This window comes from Erpetoichthys calabaricus, chromosome 11 (assembly GCF_900747795.2).
Source record: "Erpetoichthys calabaricus chromosome 11, fErpCal1.3, whole genome shotgun sequence".
NCBI lineage: Eukaryota > Metazoa > Chordata > Cladistia > Polypteriformes > Polypteridae > Erpetoichthys > Erpetoichthys calabaricus.
In genome coordinates this window covers 11,271,831-11,298,750 of record NC_041404.2, presented here as the reverse complement: position 1 = coordinate 11,298,750, position 26,920 = coordinate 11,271,831, and the positions used below count along the sequence as shown (strand labels likewise).

Genomic DNA, 26,920 nt, shown 5'->3' with positions numbered 1-26,920 from the left:
GTGAATAAATTATTGTGTATATTATTGTGAATTTCCCCTTGGGATTAATAAAGTATCTATCTATCTATCTATCTTGAGTCTAGCTGTCCAAGAGAATGGGAGAAGCGGGGTCACGCTGCCAGAATTAAAATAATGGAAGAGACATTTTGCAGACAATTTACATAATCTTGTATAAAAATAAAGTCCACAGGCCTTATGTTTGGAAATAAACACAAAAAATTATAAAGGGAGTGCATTATGAAAGATAAGGATTTGAATGTACCAAACTGGAAAACAGCCAATTTGTTTCTCAAGGTCTGGACAAATCCGAAGCGCATAAGAAACTAACAAATTTAGTAGGAGGATACAACGGTAATTTTAAGGAAAGAACAGAGAGGGATTTGGGGGAGACCATGTTGAGTTCAAAAGGAAAGTTGGACGGAGGATTAGTAGGAGGATTTAATTGGCTCCATACTGGATTAAGTATAAATGCCCAATGATACACAGTTATTCTAAATAAAACAAGGACACTTCCAAGTTACCATCAATCATAATGTATCATAATGTAAGGTCTCTTTGCATTCCAAAGAATGGCACACAGATCCAATTACAGACAAATAACTGAGGTGGGGGAGGCAGGCAAAACCAATAACAAAATTTCAATATTAGACTACTATGTTCATTTTGATTACTGATAATCTAGAATAAAATTAAATTAGGAAAAATGGATAATTAGGAAAGGGATTCCTTGATACATCTAATTACTGTTATGTCTTAAAGAGTAACAATCTCATGCAGAAAAGAATAGATGCTGAGGCCCAATATATAAATGAACAAGCCAAAGCAAAACATGGTGGAAAAACAGACTGACAGCATAGGGAATTTAACAGAAGGAGAGCAGATTTCAACAAGTTGGGTCACAAAAAAAATCAAGCAAGTCAGAAAATATATACATGGCATAACATTCAGGTGTTGTTTGGGGACTTAGTTAACTGATTTGAAAGTTATAGCATTTACAATTTTTAGTTACATCATCAAAGATTCACACTCAAATGTTATCACAATGAGTCATATTAAAAAATAACAGTGATAATAGACTACAACAAAAACATGCCTTTTAACAGTACTTTGCAAAGTCATGCAGTTAGAAACATTGCCCACATAGGCTTATGGTAACTCGATATCCATATTACTAACCGAGAATGGTAAAACGGATATGGACGCAGAGACCTGCCTGCCCGTGGACGCAAAAGACGTACTGCGCAGGCGCCAGCGCCATGCCCCCCCTCATGAGGACGCTAAAGAAAAAAGGAGTCAGACACAAGCGCAAACCCATGGCACACAAAAAAGAGGATTCAGACCCACGACCGCCACACAAAGCTCTCCTCCACTAACAGAAATAAAAAATCAGTCCACGCGCCCCTATACGCCGCAAGCAGGATAAAGAGAGGTCAGAAATAAAACACAAAGTAGGAAACAAAGTAAAACTTCATAAAGGGATTAAAGAAACAAAGCACACCCCCCCCCCCCCAGTAAAACGGGAGAGACTACCCACGTGCGCAGACAACATACAAAGCCCCCCCCCGCACCACAGCAAAACGGGACAGACTACAAACCGTCAAAGTAGGAAACAAACTAAAACGTCATAAAGAAGTTAAAGAACAGAAACAAACACATAGAGAGCAGATTACAAAACAAAGCCCCCCTGCCCACAGTAAAACGACAGACATTACGAACGGTCTGACATGCTGCAAGCAAGATAAAGCGAGGTCATAAATAAAACACAGAATAGACAGCAAAGTAAAACTTCATACAGGGATTAAAGAACGGGGACAAACACATGGACAGCGGGTTACAGATGATGAAACCTGGAATGCAACAGCTACAACAAAACCTAGCCATTACACACATGCACACCGACATACACAATATAAAGGCAGAACCATCGACAGTTTAACGTCCACACCACACAGTGGATACGGACCCTAAAGGTTCAGGCGCCTACATCGGGCGTCACAAAGCCCAGTAAATTACAAAAGGCAAATGCTCCTACACAGCATGGTAAGAACCGACATAATACGGAATGCACAGGCTTTGCTGCCATATTGTAAGTGGCACTACTGCGTAGATCTAATGAACGTGAACTCCTACAACGCGCGTCTCAAACTGCATAAGCAAAGCAGACACGGGTTCAACACGACACACCTCGAGTTACCGAGATACAAACACGCGCTTGCCTGGATATAATTAATTAACAGTGGAGAGCCCCGGAGTGACACGGGCAGCCTCTCCGTATTAAACGTCCGTCATCCTCACACGTGGCTACCCAGCAGGCACGGGTTCAAAACGCCGGGGGTAGGCGAGCGAAGCGAGCAGGGGGCAGAGCCCCCTTGTATTTCATAAACAGCAAGCTCCAATTCAAGGGATGGCAATATGAAGAGAAAGTCTAGAGGTTTCACCAATCAATTATAATGTTATAGAAAAACTGAATCATTATAATAGTCAGAAAATTAAGCTGTGAGCTTGTTTTTAGTGCAATTAAACTAACTACTGAATGACAATTGTATAATTCATGCATAATGAGAATTAACACTGATGGGGAGAAGTAACAATATATTGCTCAATTTAATACAGTACAGCACTCGCCAAAACTCACTAAGCAAACGATCTCCCAAAGAAATTACTAAATCATGCTTTCAAAGGCCTGCACTGTACTAGAAAAACTTTAAGTCTGGGGCTTTACCCATTCAAGTATATACAGTATGTATTAGGCAAAAATGTTATCTACTGCTTTGTGATAATGGAGAAGATAAATCTGAACCAGTGGAATAAAATTATGAATAACCAACTTCATACAGCATGAGAGTGGCCAGGACAGGGAGATTACTCTTTGCGTTGCTTTAAGGGTTTCCAAATTGAAAAGTATATCTTTCAATATACTGTATTCCAGCCGTGTACCTTATCTCTTGCAGCCACAAAGCTGCTGGTCTTGCCAGCCATAATGAAAGCTGGCAAGTTCAGCCTGTTGAGTTAGTGGCTTATGATCTTGACAGATCCTTCAATATATTCCAGTGAAGTGTAAATGGGTCTTTCAGCACACTCAGTAGTAGCTTTGCTTGAAATTTCTTTTTTCAATTGCCATTGGGACATTGCTGAAATTTTCACTGCTAACGGGACATTGCTGAAACGTTCACTGCTAACATCAGCCTCTGGAATATTTTGAAATTCTGTTTGTTATCTGCTGGTGTGAATATGTGGTGCTCCCACCAACAGGAGCTTAATGTGAGCAACAGTCTACATGAGGTGGATGTACAGTGCATCCGGAAAGTATTCACAGCACATCAGTTTTTCCACATTTTGTTATCTTACAGCCTTATTCCAAAATGGATTAAATTCATTTTTTTCCTCAGAATTCTACATACAACACCCCATAATGACAACGTGAAAAAAGTTTACTTGAGGTTTTTGCAAATTTATTAAAAATTAAAAAATTGAGAAAGCACATGTACATAAGTATTCAGAGCCTTTGCCATGAAGCTCAAAATTGAGCTCAGGTGCATCCTGTTTCCCCTGATCATCCTTGAGATGTTTCTGCAGCTTAATTGGAGTCCACCTGTGGTAAATTCAGTTGATTGGACATGATTTGGAAAGGCACACACCTGTCTATATAAGGTCCCACAGTTCACAGTTCATGTCAGAGCACAAACCAAGCATGAAGTCAAAGGAATTGTCTGTAGACCTCTGAGACAGGATTGTCTCGAGGCACAAATCTGAGGAAGGTTACAGAAAAAATTCTGCTGCTTTGAAGGTCCCAATGAGCACAGTGGCCTCCATCATCCGTAAGTGGAAGAAGTTCGAAACCACCAGGACTCTTCCTAGAGCTGGCTGGCCATCTAAACTGAGTGATCGGGGGAGAAGGGCCTTAGTCAGGGAGGTGACCAAGAACCCGATGGGCACTCTGTCAGAGCTCCAGAGGTCCTCTGTGGAGAGAGGAGAACCTTCCAGAAGGACAACCATCTCTGCAGCAATCCACCAATCAGGCCTGTATGGTAGAGTGGCCAGACGGAAGCCACTCCTTAGTAAAAGGCACATGGCAGCCCGCCTGGAGTTTGCCAAAAGGCACCTGAAGGACTCTCAGACCATGAGAAAGAAAATTCTCTGGTCTGATGAGACAAAGATTGAACTCTTTGGTGTGAATGCCAGGCGTCACGTTTGGAGGAAACCAGGCACCGCTCATCACCAGGCCAATACCATCCCTACAGTGAAGCATGGTGGTGGCAGCATCATGCTGTGGGGATGTTTTTCAGCGGCAGGAACTGGGAGACTAGTCAGGATAATGGGGAAGATGACTGCAGCAATGTACAGAGACATCCTGGATGAAAACCTGCTCTAGAGCGCTCTTGACCTCAGACTGGGGCAACGGTTCATCTTTCAGCAGGACAACGACCCTAAGCACACAGCCAAGATATCAAAGGAGTGGCTTCAGGACAACTCTGTGAATGTCCTTGAGTGGCCCAGCCAGAGCCCAGACTTGAATCCGATTGAATATCTCTGGAGAGATCTTAAAATGGCTGTGCACCGACGCTTCCCATCCAACCTGATGGAGCTTGAGAGGTGCTGCAAAGAGGAATGGGCGAAACTGGCCAAGGATAGGTGTGCCAAGCTTGTCGCATCATATTCAAAAAGACTTGAGGTTGTAATTGCTGCCAAAGGTGCATCGACAAAGTACTGAGCAAAGGCTGTGAATACTTATGTACATGGGATTTCCCAGTTTTTTTATTTTTAATCCCCTCCTTTAACCGTCACCTTATCGTGGTGGAGGGGTTTGCGTGTCCCAATGATCCTAGGAGCTCTGTTGTCCGGGGCTTTATGCCCCTGGTAGGGCCACCCAAGGCAAACTGGTCCTAGGTGAGGGATGAGACAAAGAGCGGTTAAACAAACCTCCTATGAAGAAAAACAATTTTGGACGGCGTTTTCCCTTGCCCGGACGCGGGTCACCGGGGCCCCACTCTGGAGCCAGGCCTGGAGGTGGGGCTCGATGGCGAGCGCCTGGTGGCCGGGCCTGCACCCATGGGGCTCGGCCGGGCACAGCCCGAAGAGGCAACGTGGGTCCCCCTTCCCATGGGCTCACCACCTATGGGAGGGGCCAAGGAGGTCGGGTGCAGTGTGAGTTGGGTGGTGGCCGAAGGCGGGGACCTTGGCGGTCCGATCCTCGGCTACAGAAACTGGCTCTTGGGACGTGGAATGTCACCTCTCTGAAGGGGAAGGAGCCTGAGCTAGTGCGCGAAGTTGAGAGGTTCCGGCTAGATATAGTTGGACTCACCTCGACGCACAGCTTGGACTCTGGAACCAATCTCCTTGAGAGGAGCTGGACTCTCTACCACTCTGGAGTTGCCCCCGGTGAGAGGCGCCGAGCAGGTGTGGGTATACTTATTGCCCCCCAACTTGGAGCCTGTACATTGGGGTTTACCCCGGTGGACGAGAGGGTAGCCTCCCTTCGCCTTCGGGTGGGGGGACGGGTCCTAACTGTTGTTTGTGCGTATGCACCGAACAGCAGTTCGGAGTACCCACCCTTTTTGGAGTCCCTGGAGGGGGTGCTAGAGGGCATACCTTCTGGGGACTCCCTCGTTCTACTGGGAGACTTCAATGCTCACGTGGGCAATGACAGTGAGACCTGGAAGGGCGTGATTGGAAGGAATGGCCCCCCTGATCTGAACCCGAGCGGTGTTTTGTTATTGGACTTCTGTGCTCGTCACGGATTGTCCATAACGAACACCATGTTCAAGCGTAGGGGTGTTCATATGTGCACTTGGCACCAGGACACCCTAGGCCTCAGTTCGATGATCGACTTTGTGGTCGTGTCGTCGGACTTGCGGCCACATGTCTTGGACACTCGGGTGAAGAGAGGGGCGGAGCTGTCAACTGATCACCACCTGGTGGTGAGTTGGCTTCGATGGTGGGGGAGGATGCCGGTCAGGCATGGTAGGCCCAAACGTGTTGTGAGGGTCTGCTGGGAACGTCTGGCAGAGCCCCCTGTCAGAAGTAGCTTCAACTCCCACCTCCGGCAGAACTTCGACCACATCCCGAGGGAGGTGGGGGACATTGAGTCCGAATGGGCCATGTTCCGTGCCTCTATTATTGAGGCAGCTGACCGGAGCTGTGGCCGTAAGGTGGTCGGTGCCTGTCGTGGCGGCAATCCCCGAACCCGCTGGTGGACACCGGCGGTGAAGGATGCCGTCAAGCTGAAGAAGGAGTCCTACAGGGCCCTTTTGTCCTGTGGGACCCCGGAGGCAGCTGATAGGTACCGGCAGGCCAAGCGGAATGCGGCTTTGGTGGTTGCTGAGGCAAAAACTCGGGCGTGGGAGGAGTTTGGGGAGGCCATGGAGAATGACTTTCGGACAGCTTCGAGGAGATTCTGGTCCACCACCCGGCGTCTCAGGAAGGGGAAGCAGTGCAGTGTCAACACTGTATATGGTGGGGATGGTGCGCTGCTGACCTCGACTCGGGATGTTGTGGGTCGGTGGGGGGAATACTTCGAAGACCTCCTCAATCCCATTAACATGCCTTCCAATGAGGAAGCAGAGCCTGGGGACTCAGAGGTGGGCTCCCCCATCTCTGGGACTGAGGTCACCGAGGTGGTCAAAAAACTCCTTGGTGGTAGGGCCCCGGGGGTGGATGAGATACGCCCGGAGTTCCTCAAGGCTCTGGATGTTGTAGGACTGTCTTGGCTGACACGCCTCTGCAACATCGCATGGACATCAGGGACAGTGCCTCTGGATTGGCAGACCGGGGTGGTGGTCCCCCTCTTTAAGAAGGGGGATCGGAGGGTGTGTTCCAACTACAGAGGGATCACACTCCTCAGCCTCCCTGGAAAAGTCTATTCAGGGGTCCTGGAGAGGAGGGTCCGTCGGATAGTCGAGCCTCGGATTCAGGAGGAACAGTGTGGTTTTCGTCCTGGTCGCGGAACAGTGGACCAGCTCTATACCCTTAGCAGGGTCCTGGAGGGTGCATGGGAGTTTGCCCAACCAGTCTACATGTGTTTTGTGGACTTAGAAAAGGCATTCGACCGTGTCCCTCGGGGAATCCTGTGGGGGGTACTCCGAGAGTATGGGGTACCGGCCCCCCTGATAAGGGCTGTTCAGTCCCTGTACGATCGGTGCCAGAGCTTGGTCCGCATTGCCGGCAGTAAGTCGAACCCGTTTCCAGTGAGAGTTGGACTCCGCCAGGGCTGCCCTTTGTCACCGATTCTGTTCATATCTTTTATGGACAGAATTTCTAGGCGCAGCCAGGGTGTTGAGAGGGTCCAGTTTGGTGGGCTCAGGATTGGGTCACTGCTTTTTGCAGATGATGTTGTCCTGTTTGCTTCATCAGGCCGTGATCTTCAGCTCTCTCTGGATCGGTTCGCAGCCGAGTGTGAAGCGGCTGGGATGAGAATCAGCACCTCCAAATCCGAGACCATGGTCCTCAGCCGGAAAAGGGTGGAGTGCCCTCTCAGGGTTGGTAGCGAGATCCTGCCCCAAGTGGAGGAGTTCAAGTATCTCGGGGTCTTGTTCACGAGTGAGGGAAGAATGGAGCGGGAGATCGACAGGCGGATCGGTGCGGCATCCGCAGTAATGCGGGCGCTGCATCGGTCTGTCGTGGTGAAAAAGCGGCTCAGCTCTCAATTTACCAGTCGATCTATGTTCCTACCCTCACCTATGGTCATGAGCTATGGGTAGTGACCGAAAGAACGAGATCGCGAATACAAGCGGCTGAAATGAGTTTCCTCCGCAGGGTGTCTGGGCTTTCCCTTAAAGATAGGGTGAGAAGCTCAGTCATCCGGGAGGGGCTCAGAGTAGAGCCGCTGCTCCTCCGCATCGAGAGGAGTCAGATGAGGTGGCTCGGGCATCTGATCAGGATGCCTCCTGGACGCCTCCCTGGTGAGGTGTTCCGGGCACGTCCAACCGGGAGGAGGCCCCGGGGAAGACCCAGGACACGCTGGAGGGACTATGTCTCTCGACTGGCCTGGGAACGCCTTGGGATTCTCCCGGAAGAGCTAGAAGAAGTGGCCGGGGAGAGGGAAGTCTGGGCATCTCAGCTCAAGCTGCTGCACCCCGCGACCCGACCTCGGATAAGCGGGAGACAATGGATGGATGGATGGATTTATTTTTAATAAATTTGCAAAAACCTCAAGTAAATTTTTTTCATGTTGTCATTATGGGGTGTTGTGTGTAGAATTCTGAGGAAAAAATGAATTTAATCCATTTTGGAATAAGGCTGTAACATAACAAAATGTGGAAAAAGTGATGTGCTGTGAATACTTTCCGGTTTCACTGTATAATGGAGCTGAAGTACCATGAGCAGTACAGCAGCAAGGAAGGCAGGAGTCAGAAGCTGTAAGGATTCATGTATAGGAGAAAAAACTGCAATAAAATAACCCAACATTGGCAGGTTCAAAATGGAGTATAACCTGTGATTATTCCCTGTGTGGTTTATGTTTCAAAGCATTTGTCTATTTATGTTCTCAAGTCTGTGACATCAGGAACATATGCATTATTATAATATTTATAGATCTGTGCTCTAAATATCTGTGTCAAACCAATTAAAAAGACAAATATACCATTTCTCTCATTTATGCGTATAGCAAATAATTGTCAGCAAATTTTAATTATTATTGTGTCAGGCCTTTGCATGGAGCTGCTACTTGCTTTCAGAAGGCAAAAAGGAACTCAGGAGGCAAACCATCAGACCCCAACAAGCCCAAGGAATCTACAGTCTCCTTATAGGAATCGAATGTGATGGCATCTACTGCTGAAAGCCTGAAAAAGGGCAAGTTATTTAAAAAAAATAAATAAATAAATAATAATAATTTTTGGAGAGGAAGACAGAGTTTTCAGAGAATAATTCAGAAAATGCCCAATTTTTACAGATAAAATGGTCAAAATGATTCACAGTTCCATAATCCTAATGCCATTAGTTTGCTAGGCTTACTTCCATAAAAATAATATTGCAGTTTTTTTGCAATTAATTTCAAATTCTGTTTTCTATAGTAGCAAAGAGTTTTTTTCTAACCTTGTGTCAGTGATGAATAACTTATTCCCAGGATTCGTCACCTGAAAACAGCCCTCCTCTTAAGATGACAGGTGTGATTCAAGATTTGTTTGTTGCAAACACAATTTTGAAGTCACGAAAAAAAAAACAAATATATTTAGGATCATTGACAGAACTAGAGTTAATATAATTGAAACCTTCAAGTAAACAGCATCAGAAATTCAAGAATACCCACTCCTCTCCTCCTAGTGTTAGACAATGCAAAGGACACTACAAAATAGCACTTGTTAGAAAATCTGACTGAAACTTTGGCCAATAACCAGGATTCCTGAATAATTGTAACACTGAGAAGAGAAATCAAATGATGAAGCAGAAGACAAATAAATATGAAGATATGAAGCACCAGGAAATACATGCATTCAAAATGGCTTAAAGGGCTTCCCACCTATACTCTGCACCCAAACAGCCCATTGACAATCTAAATCCCAAAAATCACCCCCACCTTTCAAGCCATGCCTTCATGCAGACAACTATTACAACAGTAAATAACATCTTAAAGACAAATCACTACATAAAAAAGGCACACCTACTGGACACCCCCCCCCCCCCCCCCCCCACTCTGCAACACCTACAGTATCTCCAGGCACTGGAGCCATCAGTTAAGGCAGTGCCAATGGATTGGATGTCTACCACGACCAGAAGCATGCTACAGTAAAACCACTTTATGGCACTAAGAAATGTGAATGCATGCAGCAGAAATGGTGGCAAACCCAGGTCATGAGCATGTTTCATCACTGCAGCTATAACTTTACTAGTTTGAGCTGTTGCTGAAATTATGTTATGAAAAAAGGAAATTAATGGGACAGATAAGGAATCTTGTTTTCCTCCTGAAGAACCTGGAAATTGTTAATGGCCCTGGTTGGGATGCATTCTGATTAGATTTACAGATCCTATGAAGCCTGTCGACTACAAGAGAGGAATCAAGCAGAGGTGAAAATAAAACTAGTTAAAGCTTATTTAGAAATTCCATGGAATTTCTATTTTCAGTAGTTTCATTCCCCAAACACAATCATTAAATCAGCAGTTCATATTTTCCAGTTCCATAAACTTAGAATTTAATGATGCATCTAGTTAAGTGATTTGCTTATTATGGAGGCCGACAGTCTTCAACAGCCCTCTAAACTGCAAGAAAATTGTGTTATCTTCCTTTGCTCAATTTTAACATCTTTTATATTATTTCGAAACGCAGGTAGCTCAGACTGTAATTTCTGCAGTAAGGACTTGGACAGAGCTGGTCAACTTCAAACGGTTTCAATTTATCAAATAGAACATTCATATTTAAACAACGAGCATGTCAAGGAAAGGTTACTACTGTACGCAGAGACTTTTGTTTTTTTGCAGAACTGGAGACTTCAGAGTGAGATCTTCTTGATCTAGATTCCATCTTATGATTTCAGAAGGTAAGTGTATGATGATGGAAACAAACCATACAGAAGATTGTTTAAATAAATGTTCAGCTACACTGAACTGAGAGCCATGTTTCTTGCTGCAATCTAAACAACTTTAATCATCAGCCTGGGGGTAAATAAAGATTAGCATGTACATCGGCCTGGAAAAAATAACACAATTTTGCAATATAAATATGACTAGTCATTTTAAGATCAATAATTTGTGCAATTATTGTCAACCCCATGTGGATAGAGGCCTTAGTCTTTGATGTGTGCTGTCCCAAAAACCTCCCAAAAAAACCTTTGGATTCCCACTAAAATAAGCAAAATACAAAACTTCCACAGATTGAAGAAATTTTAAGCAGCTATGAACCCAGGCTTGAAGGCACTTATAATTTTGTTGTGCAGTAAAGAAATAACAAATTGTAAGTTTGTGTCTCCTGTGATAGGAATAAGGTTAAATCTCCTTAAGTTGTGAAACAACCTGCAAAGTGACTTAACCTCATGCTTTTTCATTTAAGTGAACAATAGATACTCTGTGTGTCGAGGTCACATCGTGATGGTTTGACAAATGTGACGGGCTGTTCCCCATTATGTTTATAAAACCTTTCACTCAGTTTTAAAGCCAACTTGACTGTATACACCCTGAGTAACATGAGATGCTTCAGGTAAATGATGTTCTACATATCTTCATGCACGCTCCCAAACATCAGCTGGCCTTATATTTAAAACTGAAAATCAGCACCATGCAGGCTTTGTGACCCAGATGCAAAGAAAAATCGCAGCAGTCAGCAATACATAGAAAATAAAAATTCAGCTGCTGGCCACACTGCTGTAAAATCAAACTGACAAAACACACAAATGAACTGAAACAGGTTATTGTAGGCAGCAACATCTTTATAAACCTTTAGCAGGTGGAAGTAAAAAAAAAAAAAGATCCATTAGGAAAGTGGTTAGAAAAGTATACCACGAAGGACAGCCAGGTGGTTCTGATGTGGTGCCATGTTTACAGAAAGCATATCTTATTGTACACTCCTAGTGTGAAGTGCATGAAAAGGCAATACACTTGGAAATGGTATTATTGTGCAGACTAGGATGATTCAGTTTTTTACTAAATCATACTGCTTGGTGTTGTAATTTTTATTTCATGTTTCCCAGTCATTGTTATTAGCCAAAAAACACTTTGCAATCTTGGTTTCTTAAATTACAAGGGGGCTCCACCCCCTGCTCGCTTCGCTCGCCTACCCCCAGTGTTGAGTAACCCGAAATACATTGATGAATGTATGAGATATATTGGAGTGTAAAGGTGTAGATGACGAACAAAGGAAGTATATTCATTAATCCTAATGAATGTCCACTAATAGTGGACTCATTACAGAATGCGTTGTCAGCTAATTGGCGGAATTGTTTATCGGCCGTCTGTCGTTCCTTTCTTTGCCGTTTATCTATTCACTCTGCTGTTTGAGAGGCACGTTGTAGGCGCCTACGTTCATTAATTGTATTCAGGCGGGCTCGCTTCTGTATGTATCTCCGTCAGTTGTGGTCGTTCGTTTTGAACCCATGCCTGCTTTGCTTCCGCAGTTTCAGACGCGCGTTGTAGGCGTCTATGTACATTGTATTTGTCCATGCGGGCTCGTTTTTGTAGCTCCGTTAGTCGAGCTGTTTGGTTTTGGAGCCGAGACAGTTTTGCTTCCGCGGTTTCAGACACGCGTTGTAGGCGCCCACGTCTATTGTTTTTATCCATGCGGGCTTGCATCTTTGTGGACCTGTGGGGCCTCCGTAGGTGTGTTAGAAGCGCGTGGACCATGCTGTGTAGTGTGGCCGTTTAGTTCAGAAGCGCGTTGTAGGCGCATGCACCTTTCGTACTTTCACGTGCCTTCCGTACTATCATTGTGGACCTGTGGGGCCTCCGTAGCCTCTTCCGTTTGACTCTGGGGTGCAGCGCGGAATCCTCTTTTTTGTGTGGCTGTGTCGTTACTTATGGGCGCGTGGCCTCATTTCTTATTTACGTTAGTTGAGCTCCTTCGTTTTTGAGCTGTGACTCTTTCGTTCTCGGTGGATCAGACCTTGCTCGCTGTCGGTGCCTGCGCACTATGTCTCCTGCATCCATGGGCATGCCATGTACCTGCGTCCATATCCGGTTTACCATTCTCGGTTAGTAATATGGATGGGTCATGAATTGGTGCCTTTTGGGTTGTAACTCACATTTGCAATGGGAAAGGGTCACATATGGTTTGAAAAGTGTCTTATAATGGGTTGGTGTAGGTTGTTTAAGTAATCGACATTGCTGTCAGCATCAATTCTCCAAAGGGGAACCAATCTGACGGTCGTCATGGACTGGATACTAAGAAAGGCAAGACTGGTTCAGAAGAAAATAAAATTAAAGAAATACTGCTTATATCTGCAGAAGCCTGGTATGTGATCATTTAAGTTTGTACTGATAGACCTTTTCTATCAATTCATAAGGATTAAGCTGGGAAAGGTGCTATATAAATAAAATGTATTATTATTATTGTTATAATTGGCCCATGTGTGTTTGGTGTGTCTTGTACCCTGTGCTAGCTAGTCACACTTGACTCTAGAGTTGATTAGACAGAAAATGACATGACACGTAAAGCATACATACAATATGTTAGAACAGTAGCACCTTAACCTTTATGGGAATTTGACTTGTTTCACATGGCTGTGTTTTTCTGTCACTGTTTACACCTATATTTCATATATTCACACATTGTATGAAAAGCAATGCAAGACAAAATTTGTGAGCACTTTGGAATTGCTTGATTTCTCCATTAATTATTCATAAAAATGTGGCCTGTTCTATAACAAAGTCACAAAAACACTCTAATTAAGCAACACACAAACCATTGCACTCCTGTTTTCACTATATTCATATTTTGGGTGAGGAGAAATGAGGAGTATTTAGTATGTTGTTTTAATGTTATACATAGTGCTGATAATATTTATTTGCGGTTTACTTATTTTTATGATGCTAAAAAAGTAATACTAGTTAAGACAGTGAAGGTTTACTTCATTTTCTGAGCAGTAGTGGTTTACATATTCTGAGATTAAAACAAAATGTATGTAAAACAAAACAAAAAAATCAAAATAATTTTTGGGCATTTGTATTTTTTAAGACTTTCTGCACATTTTCACAATACCAAACAATATTAAAAATCAACATCATTTTTTATTAAATTTTCAAACTGCTCCATCCATATTTTGCACCACAGAAAGCATAACATTTGTATTATGAAAAATAAATAACACAAAAAATAAGATTAATCAAAAAGTAATCAGAAGAAGGCAACTCAAATTTACAAAAAAAAAAACCCAAAACATCAGAATGAGAACAGCTAAAGATATTATTATTATTAATATGCTCCTTAAATGTTTATTGATGTTTCTAGTGAAGTCTTTCAGTTTTCCAATATAAAATACTTCCTGGAGAGAACTTACTATAAAAACAGAACTAACAGCATTGCAATTTATGACACCACAGTTATGGTAGTTATATTTCAAAATATAAAACCATTTTGGAATTATTCCATCAATAAAACAAGGAAGGGCAAAGAAAACAAATAGTGTATATCTGAAGATGATTTAGCTTCATCCCAAATGGAATATAGAAGCAGCCCAGTCATATTTGTCATATAATGCATTACAGGTCTCCAAGCATAACTGAAAAGAAATATTTTTTTTCCTCTCCATACTATAACTCTAAAAGTGAATTCAATGGTAACGTAAGCATATTTTTCATTTTTTAAGAACCTATTTCTTTGTGGTAGACTTCATGATATACTTTTTTAGTATCCACAAACAAACTACTCTTGCATTCAGCACTCTAAGTTAACCTCCACATTTCTGTTCAATTTTTTTCTGAGTTTGTTCTAAACTTAAATTAAAATTTAAAGGACTCTAAACTATCTGTATAGCTGTTTTCCAAAAGACTACAAATTGTGGACAATTTTACTTAACAAGTGACAAAAGAGTTACTGTGAAACAAAGAATGGTAAATCTCTTACAGCAAAGATACTAGGAATGTCTTATGCAAGTATAAACACCTTTAAAGCTTGGATGAAGAAGAAACCCGACAGCACAACAAATACGTGTATATTCATTAATAGTCCATATACTTTTTTTTGTGTAAAACATTACAATTGCATTACCTTACTTTGAAATATTTGAATTACTACAGAACTAAAAACACTGAACAGAAGTTGGCACAGTCTTTAGCCTTACTAAGATTCTCTACGTTTCAAATATTAAAAGGAATATGCACTAAACTTTTAAACCAACTAAAAGTTATTGGAGTCTATGTATAAATGTTATTTTTGTTGTTCTTGTTCAAAATATTTCACTTCATTACAGTTACACACTGTTTTGGTAAGAAATAAAGAAATAATATACCCAAAAATAATATTTTTTATATGTTACTTACCCTCTTGTAGTTTGTAGCAGCAGCCAGGAAAAATTATAGTTTTATGTTTTCATGGAGAGAGTACATAAAAAGATTCTAACACAATGGGACACAATAGTGAACAACAATGTGAAAAACAATCGAAAAAGGAAAGAGAGGTTGGGAGCTTTGTTGCATCCACCACATGACAATACCACCTAGATTGGGACCCGAGTGCTGCGGTGCAATGGGTAACACCTCAGTACCACAATGGAACAGTCTGAGGTTTGTTTTTTTTTTTTTTTAAAACAGTGGCTGGAGTGCCAATCCTGCCACCAACCCCAAGAAAAAAAGAAAAAAAAAAAACACTCACATAACTCATGTTGCATAATTCTCTCTACTTTTTACATTGTGATTTTGAATTGAAGACAGGATTCTTGACCAATAAATGAGAGAGTGAGGCGGATCTTCAATTCAATTGCACAGTATTATGGACATATGCCTTTAAATGTTTATATTGTACACTGAGTTTTTCAGGAAGTATTAATATTTTAGCAAAAAATGCATGGAATTTGCACATTTTGAGTATACAAATGGATAATGTGACATGAATTACATACTTTTTTTTATTCTTTGTTCCATGGAGGTTTTCTCACATTGTTTGCCACTGTATAGTTCTGGTCACAATTTGGGTCCATTCTGCCAGAATCTTTGCTATACACTTTCTCCGCAAAGACATGAGATTAAAAATTTGTCTTAGCCACCACTTTAAGGTACATGGGGCAAGTATCATATAAAAATATTTATTTTTGGTTGGAGTATTTCTTTAGCCAGAGTAAAAACAATGTATTAATGAAGTAAAAATATATCTAACAATGTTATTCCACAAGTACATAAATACAAAAATGCTGATGAAGCATTAAAAAAAGAAAGGAGAAAAAAAAATACAATTTCCCAATGAAATCCTACCTGTGTGTGCCATTATGACAGCCTCCTCTTTGGATATATTGTTGTATATGACAACAGCACTAGCATTAAACATGGCCGCTCTCAAAATCTTTTCCTTAAATGTACAATTTCCTCGTTGTAACAGTGCAATCCAATGTTTGATATTTGGTGGAACAATAAAACGTGTCTGAGGACCACAGCCCAGCCGGTCTGCAACTATACAAAGAACAAACAAATAATTATTAGATGAATTCTTTACAGACAAAAATTGAAGACAAAAAGTAAATTAACACAAAAGGACATCAGTAGGTTCTCACCACAGGCTTTTATAATTACAGTGCATTCCGAAAGTATTCATAGCGCATCACTTTTTCCACATTTTGTTATGTTACAGCCTTATTCCAAAATGGATTAAATTCATTTTTTTCCCTCAGAATTCTGCACACAACACCCCATAATGACAATGTGAAAAACGTTTACTTGAGGTTTTTACAAATTTATTAAAAATAAAAAAACTGAGAAATCACATGTACGTAAGTATTCACAGCCTTTGCTCAATAATTTGTTGATGCACCTTTCGTAGCAATTACAGCCTCAAGTCTTTTTGAATATGATGCCACAAGCTTGGCACACCTATCCTTGGCCAGTTTCGCCCATTCCTCTTTGCTGCACCTCTCAAGCTCCATCAGGTTGGATGGGAAGCGTCGGTGCACAGCCATTTTAAGATCTCTCCAGAGATGTTCAATCGGATTCAAGTCTGGGCTCTGGCTGGGCCACTCAAGGACATTCACAGAGTTGTCCTGAAGCCACTCCTTTAATATCTTGGCTGTGTGCTTAGGGTTGTTGTCCTGCTGAAAGATGAATTGTCACCCCAGTCTGAGGTCAAGAGCGCTCTGGAGCAGGTTTTCATCCAGGATGTATCTGTACATTGCTGCAGTCATCTTTCCCTTTATCCTGACTAGTCTCCCAGTTCCTGCCGCTGAAAAACATCCCCACAGCATGATGCTGCCACCACCATGCTTCACTGTAGAGATGGTGCCAGGTTTCCTCCAAACGTGACGCCTGGCATTCACACCAAAGAGTTCAATCTTTGTCTCATCAGACCACAGAATTTTCTTTCTCATGGTCTGAGAGTCCTTCAGGTGCCTTTTGGCAAACTCCAGGCGGGCTGCCATGTGCCTTTTACTAAGGAGTGGCTTCCATCTGGCCACTCTACCATACAGGCCAGATTGGTGGATGGCTGCAGAGATGGTTGTCCTTCTGGAAGGTTCTCCTCTCTCCACAGAGGACCTCTGGAGCTCTGACAGAGTGACCATCTGGTTCTTGGTCACCTCCCTGACTAAGGCCCTTCTCCCCCGATCGCTCAGTTTAGATGGCCGGTGGTTTCGAACTTCTTCCACTTACGGACGATGGAGGCCACTGTGCTCATTGGGACCTTCAAAGCAGCAGAATTTTTTCTGTAACCTTCCCCAGATTTGTGCCTCGAGACAATCCTGTCTCGGAGGTCTACAGACAATACCTTTGACTTCATTCTTGGTTTGTGCTCTGACATGTACTGTTAACTGTGGGACCTTATATAGACAGGTATGTGCCTTTCCAAATCATGTCCAGTCAACTGAATTTACCACAGGTGGACTCCAATTAAGCTGCAGAAACATCTCAAGGATGATCAGGGGAAACAGGAGGCACCTGAGCTCAATTTTGAGCTTCATGGCAAAGGCTGTGAATACTTATGTACATGTGCTTTCTCAATTTTTTTATTTTTAATAAATTTGCAAAAATCTCAAGTAAACTTTTTTTCACGTTGTCATTATGGGGTGTTGTGTATAGAATTCTGAGGAAAAAAATGAATTTAATCCATTTTGGAATAAGGCTGTAACATAACAAAATGTGGAAAAAGTGATGCGCTGTGAATACTTTCCGGATGCACTGTATATTAGATTACATACAGTGTCTTGAAAAACATATTCTGTCCCCAACCATTTTTTCATATATTGTAAATGACTGTCACCACCTGAGATTTTCATCAATTTGACTGTGAATTATTTTTAAATGAAAACCTTTTTTCCCCCCATACTTCCACTCCAAAAAAGACAGAAAATAATAAACCATTAAAAAAAAGAAAAATCCCAAAACTGAAATGTCAACAATTTGTAGATATTCAATCTAAACTACCCATTCAGTACTTGGCAAACCATCTCTCACAGCTATTACAGAAAGTGGTCTTATGGGAAGTCTCTATAAACTTTGCACAACTGTGACGGTGTGGGTCAGTTCCACCCTCCCAGTTACTCTAGGGAGCCTCTTGAACACAATGCTGCCGATAATGTACCCGAGGGATGAGGGCAAACATAGCAAGGGGTAGGTGCAGAAGTGCTTTTATTAATATACTCAAAGCAAATTGTTCAAAAGTGCAGTGTTAAATTTCCACAATAAATAATCCCTAAAAAGAATTGAATTGTGGAGAATAAAATCCAAATAAATAATCCCTTAAAATGAGGTTAAAATCTCACAGGCCGCAGTCTGTCCTCTAAAAATCACCCAGCTCAGGTCTTGCAGCCCAGAGAAACGTAAAACCAACAGGTGCAGCTGAACTTCTTCCGCAGGTCCGGGTCCCCGATGTCCCATGGCTCCAAGAAGGGCTCCCCAACCCGATCCCGGGCTCAGATCCCACCTGTCCATAGCTCCAGTAGGGCTCCCCCTCTGAACCTTGCCAACTTCTGCGGCGAGTTGCAACATCCAGTACCACATCACTCTGGCTCCAAACAGCTCAGCCAGAGTGATTCCATTCATTAGCCCCTGAGCATCGGCTACCTGCTTCAGCATGGCTGCCTGCTTCCTCTCTCTTCGCTCACTTGCACCAGCTCTCTTCTATCTTCATGACTGTTTCTCTTTGTCCCCTCTTTTAACCTCCATTCTTTTCCTTTCATTTTTGTTTGAGATTATCCTTTCGATCCTTGAGCAGCTCCACCTCATATGCCTCTTAGGGCGCAGAGTCTCAGTCACAAAACCACAGAAAGCCAATGAAGAAACTGAGAGAGACTGCCCCAAATACCTCACCAACTTCCCGCAGCTGTGTGAGCATGCACACTCACAGAGATCGAGCTGGCGATTCAACTGTTTATTTATTTAAAAATGGCCTCCTGATTGTTAAGCCACAGACCCGCTATTCCACAACAACATGATAAGACTCCTTGCAAAATTGCTCAATTGGCATCAGGTTACTTGGGGAAATGCAGCAGACAGAAGTTTTTTGGTTTTAACACAATTATTCATAGAAGTTAAACGTTGACGTTGATTGGACTACTCAAAAATATCAATCAGTTTTCACTTTATACTACTCCATTGTTTCAGTGTCCTTTAGATCAATGTTTTCTCAGTCTTTTTAATGTTGCGTTCCACTTTTTCACGTGTTGTTGCAACCCACTGCAGGAGGGAGGTTCTCTTTGGTGAACTGAGCGAGTCAGAGCTAGGAGCAGAAATATGTCACAGGCAAAACAAGTCGCTGCGACAACCATGTTCGCAACCCACCACAACCAATTATAAGGCAGAAATCTGTGACTGGTAGAGAAAAACTGCACTAGATCCTTTACTTCCTCTCCAGTTTATGCTTTTTAGTTCAGGTCAGAGATCACAGCCTGGCGATTCCAAGAGGACATCACTTTCTGCACATAACAGAAAGTGAACCCTTAGGGTTCCTAACTGGATAATCTCCAAGCTTCAGATGCACCAAGCTATCCTGTCCATGAATGACATGAACAGGAGAGAAGCAAAGACATACTCTTTAAATGTGTCTGATGCTCAACATCAAGTATACAAACACAGCTCTTATTACACAACTACCTGACCTAGATGGCATACAGTAGCAGCATTGAAAACCCTTATTCTTGAAAGATATGCCACAGGATATGGACAGTTACACAGATACTTAAGCTTTTTCCAGGACCACAAGGAACAGGTGAACTGAACTGGTAAACTCCTATGACTCCTCAAATATCTGCTCCACTTCCCTTGCTAAGTTGAAAACTGCACTACTCCTACTGAATCAAATGTTTAACAAAGTCTCCATTCCAGTACACAGGCTCTCCCAGGAAGGCTGAAATGTGTGATCTGTCAACAACTGGAATGAACTTTCTTTCTTCTCTTTTTAAAAATGGGAACTATCAATTTAACCTGTGTGGCAGGACCCGGCCGGGATACCCCTTCGATGTACAGTAATCCCTCCTCCATCGCGGGGGTTGCGTTCCAGAGCCACCCGCGAAATAAGAAAATCCGCGAAGTAGAAACCATATGTTTATATGGTTATTTTTATATTGTCATGCTTGGGTCACAGATTTGCGCAGAAACACAGGAGGTTGTAGAGAGACAGGAACGTTATTCAAACACTGCAAACAAACATTTGTCTCTTTTTCAAAAGTTTAAACTGTGCTCCATGACAAGACAGAGATGACAGTTCTGTCTCACAATTAAAAGAATGCAAACATATCTTCCTCTTCAAAGGAGTGTGTGTCAGGAGCAGAGACTGTCATAAAGACAGAGAAAGCAAACAAATCAATAGGGCTGTTTGGCTTTTAAGTATGCGAAGCACTGCCGGTACAAAGCTGTTGAAGGCGGCAGCTCACACCCCCTCTGTCAGGAGCAGAGACAGAGAGAGACAGAGAAAAACAAACAAGCAAAAATCAATACGTGCCCTTCGAGCTTTTAAGTATGCGAAGCACCGTGCAGCATGTCGCTTCACGAAGCAGCTACACAGAAGGTAGCAACGTGAAGATAATCTTTCAGCATTTTTAGACGAGCGTCCGTATGGTCTAGGTGTGCAAACGGCCCCCCTGCTCAATCCCCCTACGTCAGGATCTGAGGAAGTCAGCGCAAGAGAGAGAGAGAAAAGTAAGTTGGGTTTCATCTCAGCCATCTGCCAATAGCGTCCCTTGTATGAAATCAACTGGGCAAACCAACTGAGGAAGCATGTACCAGAAATTAAAAGACCCATTGTCCGCAGAAATCCGCGAACCAGCAAAAAATCCGCGATATACATTTAAATATGCTTACATATAAAATCCGCGATAGAGTGAAGCTGCGAAAGGCGAAGCGTGATATAGCGAGGGTTCACTGTACTGTATGTTCCGGGGGAGTAACCATTGGCTGTTCAATACCTACCCCAGGACTCTTGGTGGCAGCCTCCCTGGTTGATGGTGGTGCCGCAGCTTCCCGCAGGGCTCCATGAGAGATGGAGTTCTCCACAGCCCTGTTGGGATCTGGGGTGGCCGCCAGGGGGTGCCGCATGGGTCCCTGAGCCTGGCTGGACGAGTCTTCAGCTCTGCCCGGAACTGCAACTGGAAACAGGTGATCAAGCACCTGGAGCACTTCTGGGTGGGCTATAAAAGGGGCCAGCAACCACCACTCAGTGGCCAGAGTCGGGAGGAGGAGGATGAAGCTTGAAGGGAAGAGTGGTGGTGCCAGAAGGAAGTGTTGCATTTACTTGTGCTTAGTGGGACTGTGTTGTGCCTGTGGGGTTCACGGGGAAGACATGCCCCACAGGTGATGAAAAATAAAAGTCTCTTTGTGTTTTTACATGTATCTCTGTGTCAGTCTGTGCCGGGTTGGGCATAATATAGCGTCTTACGTTACACCTGTTAAGTTCCAAAGCACAGTCCCTGCTTTCCACACATTAATGAAGTGGTCTGTTAACCAAAACACTGCCACAAAGTGCAGTAGTTTTAGCATTTCTCATTGGACGTTATCCACCTTCCCACTAAACAGTTTTGTAATCATTGAAGAGATGGCTCCAATCCCAAATAATGCTTTTGGCACTTCCTCCTTCAAGAGAGGAATATTCACCAGATTTAGGAGCTCCTCAAAATGCTCCTTATAATGCTGTAGCTGAAGCCATTTTTGGGTAGTATCACACTGGCAGAATCCTTTAATTCTAATGTCCACACATAGGTCTTGGATCGCTGTCATGTTCACTGACCTTTCATCACATGCAGGAGACGTCTTTCTGGAGGTAAGAGTTGAACTCATACCAAGTAGAGTATTCTCCTAATTATTCCCAGTATAACCCCTTATTATCCATTTTGGGTTTCCAGTTATGACCAGTGGGCACTCAATCCATTCGTCATAAAGTAGTGATCAGCTGACAGCTTAGCACTTCTATCTTGAAGTGCCACTTCATAAATTTTGTTTGATGTAACCCAATGACTCAGCTGATGGGTACAGCATAGAAAGAGAGGATAATAACTCCGCACAGGTGTTTTAAATCCAGGATTTTATAATAAGGGATGTGATTTATACAGTATGAAGCCAATATTAAAGCCTTGACAAAATGTTTATTTCTAAACTTGGACAATAACTATATAAATGGCTAAAAAGGACAGCATTTATTTAAGTTTGTATTAAAAGTGCAGAGCAATTTTACTCCTTTATTAACTTAACTTATGCAGGATTTTTAAATAAAATGTGTGATTTGTATATATTAACATTTAGCCAACATTGCCTAAGGTACAAAAAGGTATTTCAACAAAAAAAAAAAAAAAAAAGCCTGATTATAACTTCAAAAGACTACTGAAGAAAAAATAAAAAACGCTGAATTTTTTTTAATTGAATCTGAACAAAATATACTGTAGTTACCGTGTTTATCATGATAGGAACTCAACACAAAACAGCATACTTGAAAAATGCAGTTCACTAATGTCTTGGGCATCTGAAGCAAAAGCTAAAAGCAACTGTCAAGAGATTGAGAATACCTGACAGTTATATACTGTAGATACAAACAATGATATCTGTGTACTGCTTTTCATCAAAACAAATTGCTTTCTGCATTAAATACCTCTTGGTTTGATGTCTTTTATTTAAACATGGTTACGAATTTTTCCTACAGTGCAATATGCTTTTTTCTTTGCAGTCTTCCTGCAGTGTGGTGCAGTCTTCCTCACCCAACTTTGAGTTTAGGCTCTTTGCCATGCAATCTGCAGCTTCATAAAGAAAAGCATATTCTTTCTGACACAGGAGTTTGTGTGCTAAGATTCCTTTCCTGAAGTAAGCCTTTTTCTCCAAAATTAGGTTTAATCACTGACAAAGAACTTGGCTTTAAAGAGCTGATCTTAGGATACAGTAATCACCCTAGATGTTCATATGGATTTCAAATTGTTCAGTCTATGAAGAGGAAAACATCCAGGCCCAAAGATGGTACTTTTGATCTCCAAAAAGGTGCACGGATAAACTGACAGGCTGAAAGAAAACCGGTAAAGTTCATACACCCAAAGAAGATGAAGTGTATGCATCTAGTTTTAAAAGGGTGTGTAGCTTCTGCTGACTGAATCAAAACCTATTTCCTGGTGTAATTCAGTGCCTACGCATAGGTGCCCAAGAGTGTTCATCTGAGTGGGCAAGAGTTTAGTTTGAGATTAAGCCTAAGAGGAAAATCTTTTCAGGTACTTCCTGGTCTAGCAAAAGTCTATTGAGATACTAAGATGTCAGCTCATTTATGAGTAACACCTCAGCTTATCAGATAAAAATCAGAAAGCAAGCTGACCAAATGATGGCAAAGAGTAGAGCCTCAGCCCCTTAAATAAGTGTGCTTCTGGAATGCAGGTATAAGAGGGGCAGCAGGCATTCTTCCTTGCTATCAAGTCTGTTTAATTAGCAGAGAAGTCTTGTGTGACACTGCAAGCCTAGCAAAATGGGGAAATGCCAACTTTGTACTATATAAATAAAACTTGTACTGATTTTACTTTTTGAATTTGAATATTCTCTTTACTCATGGATTCATCACTAAAGCAAAGTACAGTGGAACCTCGGTTCATGACCATAATTCGTTCCAAAATTCTGGTCGTAAACAGAGTTGGTCGTGAACCGAAGCAATTTCTCCCATAGGATTGTATGTAAATACAATTAATCCGTTCCAGACCGTACGAACTGTATGTAAATATATATATTTTTTAGTTTTTAAGCACAAATATAGTTAATTAAACCATATAATGCACAACGTAATGGTAAACTAAATGTAAAAACATTGAATAACACTGAGAAAACATTGAACAACACAGAAAACTAACACTGCAATAGTTCGCACTATAGTGCTAAGAACCGCTCGCTAAAAACTTTTTTTAATGAGTTTTAAGCACAGGGGAAAAAATGAACATTTGAAAAATCCGTAATTTAATAAACCACCAAGAAAAGTAACATTGCAACAATGCAGGCTACGAACTGATCACTGTAAATAGAACTAAAAACAAAAACAAGCCTTCTCTACCTTATGCGTCCCTCGCGCCTGTGTGTGTGTGCGTCTCTCTTTTGCGAGCCTGGAGCGCCTGTGTGTGTGCACCCCTCTCTCTCCCACGCCTATGTGTGTTTGCGCGGCTCTCTCGCGCATGCTCCTGTGTGTGTTTGCGCGGCTCTCTCGCGCATGCTCCTGTGTGCGTTTGCGCGGATCTCGCGCATGCTCCTGTGTGCGTTTGCGCGGCTCTCTCGCGCATGCTCCTGTGTGCGTTTGCGCGGCTCTCTCGCGCATGCTCCTGTGTGCGTTTGCGCGGCTCTCTCGCGCATGCTCCTGTGTGTGTTTGCGCGGCTCTCTCGCGCATGCTCCTGTGTGTGTGCCTCTGTCTCTCGCGCTGCCTCTGTGTGTGTGTGTGTGTGTGTGTGTCACGCTCTCTTGCTCTCTCTCTTGCTCGCTGCATAGGAAATGCACAGGGAGAGACTGAACATGTACAAACCGAAAGGGAACCTGGCTTGTTCGTATACCAAGTGTGTGGTCGTGAACCGAGGCAAAAGTTTGGCGTACTTTTTGGTCGTAAACCGAGTTGTACGTGTACCGAGACGTTCGTGAACCGAGGTTCCACTGTATATAGGACTGAGGAAGGAAAAAAAACAGAAAAAAAAGACATAAAAGCCACTGATGTATTCAAACCTAATTGGGTGTGAAAGTCCCTTTATCTGCTGAGTGAGACATTGTTTGTTTAACTTGCCATCCTAAAAGTTAAAAGCAGCCTTCTTATGAAGAATTAGGAACATTCAGAAAAGGGAAGTTTTCAAGCTTGTATTAAATAAAACAGGTCAAACAGTCAAGTAACGGATTTCTGTATATCATAAATGAGTAAAACTAAATAAATAAATAAAATAAAAAAAAACAATGGAATGAGCACCCACTTCTTGTGTATTTGAAAGATCCCAATATTGCAGCAGATACTGTTGGGACTGGTACTAGTGTGCTATAATCATGAAATGGAATAAGCAGGTAAGAAAATTGGTTTCTTGTTTATTTTATACAATCACTGTTAGTTTATGGGGCTTTATTGCCAAATTTACAGAGTACTGCCAATCAACATGCAACACATCTGCACTTAATTCTATACAAATGCTTCTGAATTTTAAAATTTTCCTAGTCTAAATCCTCTATGTGACACTTACAGACACCATAGTACCGTGAAGTTAGAAAGAAAGAAGATTCAATACATTTGTTCTTAAGAACAGGATTATACCGACATGCCTGGGTGTCAGTCATGTACACAGACAATTAACTCTCAAGTTATATGTAAAGAACAGCCAATCTCATAGGGCTGATGTTTCAAATTCCCAGACAGGCTTTCATCAAGATTATTATACATGCTAAATCTCCATGGAGTATGGGAGATAGTGAATAAGAGAAGCATGCTTCTAATGTTCAGTTCTCGGTTGTGAATGAATTATGGGACACAGTGTTTTCTGCAGTGTAAAGAACACACATGACCACTTTGTCTACAAAAGTCCAAAGGTCATTTCTGACAACAATCTAACTGGAAATAGCAAGCTAGATTTTCAGCTATTGCACCTTCTTGGTAAAATGTTTCTCTATGCAGTTAGTAACTGTGCCTCTAGTGGGTATATGGTATCCTGGCTCAAGATAACCGATTAGCTGTTTAAGCCTTTGATGCCAACCTTGTTAATTGGTAACATTCTATTATTTCAAATGCCCTATGTAGATTTTCTCTGAATACTAGTCACTAATTTTTTCTTTGTTAATGTAGGCTATGCTGCATCTTGAAAGAGGTTTTCAAAACTATTTCCATCCATCTATTATCCAACCCGCTATATCCTAATCCTAACACAGGGTCATGGGGGTCTGCTGGAGCCAATCCCAGCCAACACAGGTCGTAACGCAGGAACAAATCCTAGCCCACCGCTGGGCACACACACCCACTAGGGACAATTTAGGATCACCAATGTACCTAACCTGCATGTCTTTGGACTGTGGGAGGAAACCGGAGCACCTGCGAGGAAACCCACGCAGACACAGGGAGAACACCCCACGCAGGGAGGACCTGGGAAGCGAACCCGGGTCTCCTTACTGTGAGGCAGCAGCACTACCACTGCGCCACTGTGCCGCGGCATGCTTATTTTCTATGTGGAAATGCATTATAGGTATGCAGCACTTGCTCTTCCATACAATATTACAGTTTGCTGGAAAATTCAATCCCTTTCAATCAAAAGACTCCTAAACTTACTGAAATTTAATAAGCTTCACATGTGCTAAAAGCTTCTATTCCGCTTTTGGATGTAAAGTGATCTGACATGCAGTTTAAATGCTGAAATGCTGCTCTCATGTGTCTTTAATTTAAGAGAGTGATTCAATGCAAACATCCCATGCTTTGCAATGAAGCAATGCATTTAAACTTCAACATAATTTAAATTAGTTATGGAGCTATAGCCAAAATAAACACATGTGACTTGAATGTGACATGCACCTAAATACTTCTGAATTGGAATTCTCTGGAAAGCTACCCAATCTACATTGATGGTTATGCAATCTTTGTCACATTTATAAATAAAGTTGACTTGACTTGACATCTCTGAGTAGAAATTCAACTTGGATGATAGTGCCAACTCAGCATACCAAAGGAAAGAAAGCAAGGTAGCAGACATAATAAGCAATTGGGGTGTCCTGGGTATGACATTAAACTGCATTCAGCCCTGCAAGTAGTCCAGCAATTTGCTGGGAAAACATGGGGTTGGTGGCAAGATTGGCGCTTCAGCCACTGTATTAAAAAAAAAAAAAAAAAAACTTCATGCAATTCTGAGACGACCAACAGGACTCCTTTCTGCTCTCCTTGGGAATAGCTCTGCTGCAGCTGCCCATAGGAAG

At 42.3% G+C, this 26,920-nt stretch overlaps 1 protein-coding gene across 2 annotated transcripts in view; it reads right to left on the bottom strand.

Annotated features, from left to right (window-relative positions):
* The window catches only part of rnf130 (ring finger protein 130), a 129,301-nt gene that overhangs the window by 87,803 nt on the left and 14,578 nt on the right, over positions 1–26,920 (bottom strand). For both annotated transcript variants that reach the window (XM_028812667.2, XM_028812666.2), the window contains exon 3: positions 15,826–16,020. In XM_028812667.2, coding sequence (XP_028668500.1) covers positions 15,826–16,020 — 195 coding nt within the window. The remainder of the gene's footprint in view (positions 1–15,825; positions 16,021–26,920) is intronic.